The 7,303-nt window shown below is 41.1% G+C and overlaps 1 protein-coding gene across 2 annotated transcripts; it reads left to right on the top strand.

Annotated features, from left to right (window-relative positions):
• Nucleotides 1-815: 815 nt before the first annotated feature.
• On the top strand, nt 816-6,094 carry LOC106572381 (uncharacterized). 2 transcript variants are annotated; one of them, XM_014146465.3, is made up of 8 exons: nt 816-2,271; nt 2,371-2,448; nt 2,550-2,661; nt 2,832-2,986; nt 3,186-3,262; nt 3,469-3,650; nt 3,922-3,972; nt 4,455-6,094. In XM_014146465.3, exons 1-8 carry the CDS (start codon nt 1,288-1,290, stop codon nt 4,619-4,621), a joined length of 1,806 nt encoding a protein of 601 aa, XP_014001940.3. In that variant the 5' UTR covers nt 816-1,287; the 3' UTR covers nt 4,622-6,094. The 2 variants fall into 2 exon arrangements, with proteins under 2 accessions (XP_014001940.3, XP_014001941.3); XM_014146466.3 differs by lacking the exon at nt 3,922-3,972.
• The last annotated feature ends 1,209 nt before the right edge of the window (nt 6,095-7,303 follow it).

Below are 7,303 nucleotides of genomic sequence, written 5' to 3'. Positions count from 1 at the left end.
TGTTGTGATCCAATAATAGTTGCCTGGCTATCCATCCACATTGCTCTGCCACCTGAGCAACTGAATGCAATTCAGGTTGAGTCGTCAGGCAAAAATAATAGGCCTATTTCAAATTTTGAGTGCTGACTACATGAATGGAAAGCTAGTAGGTTGGCTATGCAATAATGTCATTAAAGAGAACATGATTGGTACAAGACTCTATCAACTTGGTCATATTCAATATTATCAGAGACCATAACTTGGACTGGAACAAAAACAGGGCCAAGTTGCTCTATACCTGTGTTATAACACTTAAATTACTACAGTGATAACATTGTTGTCATGACATTAATGTAACTATACTCCCTTGTCAGGTGTCATGTGCAAGCATTTTGCATGATAAGGGGAAACCGGTGTTCTAAATTGATGTTGAAATTGATATTGCTTTCCTTTCTCTGTCTGCGAAAATCAGTCTCTCATCTTTCGAGCAGGCAGCACATTCAACTGGACATTGTTTCTCCATATACTATATTTTAATCATCGGTAATAATCAGCAAGTTTCAATTGCTGGTAGGCCTACAATGAAGTGCATAATTATTCCTAACCCAACGTATTTTGCAATTCACATATCAAGGTAAGGCTACATTGTAGGCCAGGAAAAAATCATCCTATCAAAATAGATCGAGTGTCGGGGTACTGCATACAATGTCAGTGTACGTGTACGTGCGCGCCCCCTAGTACTGAAAATATGCAGCGCAGCTTCTGTTGGTAAAGCTGACTCACTCAAACATACCTCCTTTGTATGATTGGTGGATATGTTTCAGCGCGGCGTACTGTAACCAATCAGTGGATTGTTTTCCTATCTCGTAACGTAATAAACATCGCGGCTGGAGAAATAGTGAGGGAAAGGAGAAATGTAAACAATTTCAGGACTCTGTGGAATTATAAACCAGGACTTTATTCAATATAATACTTTAAAAAAAATAATGCACAATTAGTGCTAAGTTAATATCTTGCTTTTAAGAGAACGGGACCTAGTTGTAACACGAATAACACACGCAAGGTAAGCTAGCTAGCCAGCTAGCTTGCGCTACAGTACTGTAGGCCTCTAGCTAAATTTACGCGGAAAAGGAACTTACTAACTGTTTATAGAAAATACGAGCTAGTAGCTAGCTAGTAATTTGTGCAACGAACAAGGTAGCTAGTTGTATCTAGCTATTTAAACATTTCCACTAACGTTACCCTCTAGGCTAGGTAACTAATTTGTAGGCTATTGCGTTAGCTAGCGCAGCAGACTAATTGGCAAAAATGAGCGGAAAAACGAGGTATAGCAAAAAGTCTGCAGACTCCGCACCGAAGAAACGATGTCAGTCCGACGAGCAGGTTGGGCAGGCCCCTCTTCCAAGTAAGTTAGCCAAAGTGGACGGCGAGGTGTCCAGTGAATTACCATCGAATTCTCATGGTAACAAAAGTGGGGAAGATGGCGATAAAGTACCAGCCATAGAAGAAAAGAATGGTGGAAATGAGGAGAGTGGACTAGATCTGAAAAAGGAACCTGGGGGGGGGGTTTGTGCAGCTGTCACTGCCAATAACCCATCCAGTGCTGATGCACATGTCAGCGCCGCCAACAGTGCTCCTTTATCGGGTGCACCAGGCTCTAGCGATGCAAAGGAAGTAAAAACCCAGGGAAGTGCTGGTGCTGGAGATTGCCGACCCTCAACTTCACTGGACCAATCTGATTCGGCCGCTATAGCAGCCGCTGAGGCACTTGCTAGTCTCACAGGAGCAGCTGCGGGTGACGAGGTTAAACAAACGTCCTTTTCCTCCAAAAAAGTAGGACATTATGAGAGAATGGGACACAAAGGTAAGCGTGGTGACCAGGAGTCCTCAAAGGAACGATCAAAACCTGAAAGGGGTCTTCACACACAGGCAGCAGCGGCAGACAGCTCTACCTCACTGCGTGGAGTTGACAGGGAGGATGCCGAGGACATGCCCGATGCGGACGAGGAAGACGACTCAATACCCGGATCTTCATCCACACCGAGTTCCTCTTTCCCATCAGATAATGATGATGATGACGGGGAGTGCGCTATAGTGTCAGTGAAGATGGCCCCGGAGATCCGACAGTCAGTGGCCATTCTGGCGCAGGTACAGATGAGGCTGGACGCTCTGGAGAAGAAAGGTGCGCGGCTCCACCAGCGGCTAGAGCTGAAACTGAGCCGCCAGCGCCGTCCATACGTGGACCAGCGTAGCTCCATCATACAGGCCATCCCCGGCTTCTGGGTCACGGCAGTATCCTTTTGAATACTCCTACACACACACACGTATGTTGTTGATTGTGAGTGTGTTGGTATGTCACATGTATTTTTCCCTTGGCTCAAAGCTCAACAGTTATTGAACCACCCTCATCTATCTGCTCACATCGACAAAACAGATGAAGGCGCTCTCAGTTACATGACCAACCTTGAAGTAAGTAAATAATCACAGTGAAAATGTAATGATTCTTTAAAGTCTTCTGAATAAATGTTCTATTGCTCCCCTGAAATTAAAATGTATTCTTGTCTCCTTAGATTGAATCCTTCAAGACCAACAAGCTTGGTTACAGAATCGGGTTCCACTTCAAACGGAATCCTTACTTCCAGAACAACATCATCGTGAAGGAGCTCCACCTTGGAATGGCAGGTGAGTGACAGATCCAGTTGTCATATCTATCTTGCTAGGATGCCACATTTTACATGGACCAGGTGTCCCTACATCTTTGACAGGTGTAGATGTAGATGTGTAATCAGGTATTGGCCGTAAATGAGGCCAATAATGAGGATATCCTTCCCCTGTTATATGTTCTCTCACAGGATCTCCAGTGTCTTTCTCCAACCCCATCCTGTGGCACCGCGGGCAGAACCTGACGCTTCACAGTGAGCCCAGGAGGTCGGGACGCGGCGTCTACCAGACCTTCTTCAGCTGGTTCAGCGACCACGCCAGTCCTGGCCGGGACGACATAGCACAGGTAACGGCATGCTCACTGCCAGGCATAGGTTGAGAGCTGGTGCACAGTCTAACATGCATGGAGTAATCCAGCAAAGACGCATTGCACAGATCCACTGGTGATCACACGACTGACTTTATGTTAGGCTCTGTATATTATCCTTATGGTTACTGCACTATTCCAACACACTCTTCTCTCTTTGTTCCGTGTGAATCTATAGATTCTGAAAGATGACCTTTTCAGAAACCCTCTCAGATACTATTTGACTCCACTGTGGGAACCCAGGCAGAATGGCAGGTAAGCAACCCAACAAAACCTATTGTCGTGGAACTTAGCTCAATAAGGACTTTCCATCTTCATGATACTATTACCATTTTATAACCACTTTATTATGTGCTGTAATGTAGCCTAAAACACTGCCAAACACTTTTATAACCCTTTATTAGAAAGCATTTTGTGTAAAAAAAGATTGTTCTAACTATCACAACATACGGTTCCAACAGCACCAGTGGTCCCAAGCCAGCTGACAACAGCAACAGGGAGGATTGTGTGGTGATCTCTGACTCGGATGATGATGATGATGATGATGATGAAGATGAAGAAGAGCAGGCTAAGTCTGGACGAGGTCTTAGCAGGGAAGAGGAGGATGAGGAAGAGGACGAGGAGCATGGGGGCCGAGATGCAGGTTAGTCAATAGTGTAATAGAGCTTTAGAAGCCCATGATTCCAGTCCCTTAGGGCTACACTGTCTGCTGGTTTACAGAAAAGACAATGTGATGAGTCAGGTTTTATGCTCCAACACAGATGTGCACAACATATGCTTTGATTCCAGTCCTTTAGGGCCACAGTGTCTGCTGGTTTACCTCTACTTCCTGAGAAATGTGTATACGTGTGTAGTAAGATGTCCCTGTATGAGTAATCCAGGTGAAACTGAATAGACAGCGAATATGTCCTCAGAATCAGATGAAAGCCCAGAGGAGGATGATGACGGAGAGGTTGCAATAGACGGTAAGACATTGTCCACAAGCAGAAATGTTATTATGGAGGGTTGTTGGATCTGCTGCTCGGCTTTGCAGCTCAGTTTAGAACATGAAGTCATTGTTTGGATGAAAGTCTATTTATTTCAATGGTTCAGGAGACCGTGATTTTGAAATGCCAACTCAGCAGCCTATTCTGCAAAAACTGAAGGACTGTTTTTACTTTAAATGCAAGAGATGTTTTGTACAATCATTGGAAGTTATATTTTGGAAGATTATTGGATTAAGGGGTGCTTTGTCAATTTGTGTATCCATTTTGGTTACCTGATACTTCAATCCACCACTTACTGTTTTCACCATTCACACACAATTGCACAACATAATTATATTCCTACTCCTGGGCTTTCACCATAATCCAGTGTTAAACCCCCCTGTTTATATCCCATACTAATCACCCCATTGGCTCAGAGTGGGAAGCCCATTATAAAAGGTCTGATCATCTCCATTCCCCAGGCTCTGATGACAGCGACCAGGATGCCAGAGAGGATGAGGACTCATCGTACGGAGAGAAGGATGAAGAGGTGGACGTGGAAGACGTGGATGAATCACGAGGTCGCAAGGTCAGAGACCAAGATAAAGAGGAGGATGTTGAGGTGGACGAAGAAGAGGACGAGAGCTAAGATTGTTTGTTCTTTCCAATTTCCTTTTTTTCTTATTATGCACAAAATATCAATTATTGTTAATAAATTCTAAATGCTTGACTGCATTTTAAAATCAGGGTAAATAAAAAGAAATCCAGGACACCAAGTTTTGACTGTATATTTTACTGTAATCTTTGTTGGATTTTTTAAAATAGGTTTTTTGGTAACGATTCTTTATTACTGGGGTCTCAAATTCGAAGGACTGTAACTTAATCATGCATTAAATCTTGACTCATTCATTCAGTTTACTCTTATTGTTAGGGCTACTCAACACAAAACGAAAATAATACTAGTACAATAATATTCTACGAGGTTTGAGACCCCTGATTGAATTTTGTTAATACTGCCCAAATTTGGCAGAATCTGTTGTTGCAAATGGTCCAATAAAACAATACTAGATATTTTTCTGACAGGTATCAGTGATCACGTCTTCAACTCAATTTTTCTTGGACTTTTCCTATTGTAAATCTTATCTTTGACGAGGTAAAAAGGAGATTTTCAGAGAGGTTGTAATATTATTCCCAACGTATCTTGGATGCACTTCCTACTGAACCAAATCTTGTTCTCAGGGATGACCTAGTCGTGAGTGTTTTCATGGAAGGAAACTCAGAGATTTTTGAGACCATATACTATATAATTTTTTTTCTCACACTCCTGCCATTGTTTGGGTGTATCTGTGTAAAATAAGTTTACTCTACAGTAGTTTGTGTTATTTTAATAAGGTAAATATAGGTAATGTCTTCTGTGTTTTCACGCCTTTCCTATCATAAATTTAGTGTGTAGCTGTGCACCCATATTAATTAATATTCACACATGTTTATAGTCAATTTATGTTTTTCAATTCTTTAAGTATATTTTAACAGAGTTATTTGGGTTGGAATCCCACATTTTTGTAACATGAATTGTAATATTTTGAGCTTGTTGCATTCATGCATTCAAAAAGTTTTGCTTTTGTGTAACTTTTAGAAACTGTTATCGTCACATTTTTGTGTTTTTTGATAAGTGTCTATCAAAGTAAGTTAAGTCAGAATGATGACATTTAACAGTTTGAACAATTCTGTATAGAGCAAATATTTGCAGTGACTGTTTCCTGAAAGGCATTGACGAGTGTGGTCCGACAAAGTAACAGAACTGTAGCCCAGGGCAGCTCTTAAACTACTGTAACAATGCTAGCTAGTGGTTCTATGATGCTTCTTTTCCACACAGACTGATGGCATTGGCATGTACATATTTAAAGTTAACTTTGTGTGCAGAGTTTGGATCTGTTAAGCTTAAATCATTACCTGTAGCCATCTGGAGTTTGACAAATAGGGTACATTAACAAAAAGTTATATTTTGTGTGCTGAATTATTTTATAGTATGCTATAGTTCTGAAGAAAAATGTGTTTTGTTTTTTAAGATAAAATAATGTCTGCATTTTGAATCCGACTTAATTAAATAGGAAGTTATTTATTTTTGCTTACTGGTTTTTGTTGTCTGAGTTTTCGTAGTTAGGTAAATACAACCTTCTGTACTGAATATAATGCCAAACCAGAAGATGGCAGTATACAACTGCAAGGATACATGGTATCACAACACTGAACTGCTTTTGTAACCCAAGTGATGTACAATTAAGAAAATAACAAATAGTATTCTGAATCAGGAATATAGGCCTAATGTGTATCGAAGGTAACAGAATCACTGCGTCCATTGATGAGTCAGCCAGATAGTATGTATAATACTGTGAAACTCAGTATGAAAGAGCTTTATATTCAAGATGACAACTGACTTTGACATTATGACAGTAAAGACATACTGTTGTTTGTAAATTATGTTTAGGTTGGCCTATTCTTATAGGAATAAGCAAAGGGCTTTGAAGACACCAACAATATCAGTATATCATTTATGGAGGATGTCAACCAGTGTCACAGCTTGGATATCTATTTTTAGGCTGTGTTTATACAGGTAGCCCAATTCTGTTATTGCTTTCACTAATTGGTATTTTGATCAGTCAGTTCAGCTCTGAAAAAGATAAGATGTGAAAAGATCTAATGTGATTGGTCAATATACCAATTAGTGGGGAAAAGATTGGTATTGGGCTGCCTCTGTAAACGCAGTATTCAGATTCACGTTAACTCTTGGCTCTGCAAATAGCCTCAGGCGGGGCATTTTTGGACAGGCCCGGACAAAGGAACAGCGGCAATGTTGCAATGGTTCACTTAAACCCTTGATTCCAGTTTTAATGCACAGCTATAAATGTTCCACTAGCAAAAACCTGTCCTGCTGTTAGCTCCAGAACACACTGAGGCATGCAGACTAGGAGGGGCACTTACTATTAATAAAAGCAATGGGGGAAAAATACAGCATTCATACACCATCAAATGATAACACAATGACAAACCCAATATCTCTCTGCCTCATCTTGTTTAATCTCTCATCCCACTTCTATTCAGCCCAGGGGATTACTGTAGCACCTCATGGGCTTTAGTGTAAAACCACAAATGCTTTTATGTGTGAATTAATTGAGGTGGTTTCCACAATATTGATTATGGCAAACAGACTCATAGATTGCAGAGAAAACAAGGTAATCCAGAGACTGGAGCTTGTTTGTGGTTGGAGCAGCACGTGTTCAGGCTCTGTTTTATAACGAGTGGCAGACCGAAGACAACCCTCTGTTAGATT

The sequence above is a fragment of the Salmo salar genome, chromosome 15, assembly GCF_965601325.2.
Source record: "Salmo salar chromosome 15, fSalSal1, whole genome shotgun sequence".
NCBI lineage: Eukaryota > Metazoa > Chordata > Actinopteri > Salmoniformes > Salmonidae > Salmo > Salmo salar.
The sequence above is the reverse complement of the archived record's forward strand: the minus strand, read 5'-3'. Positions and strand labels throughout refer to the sequence as shown.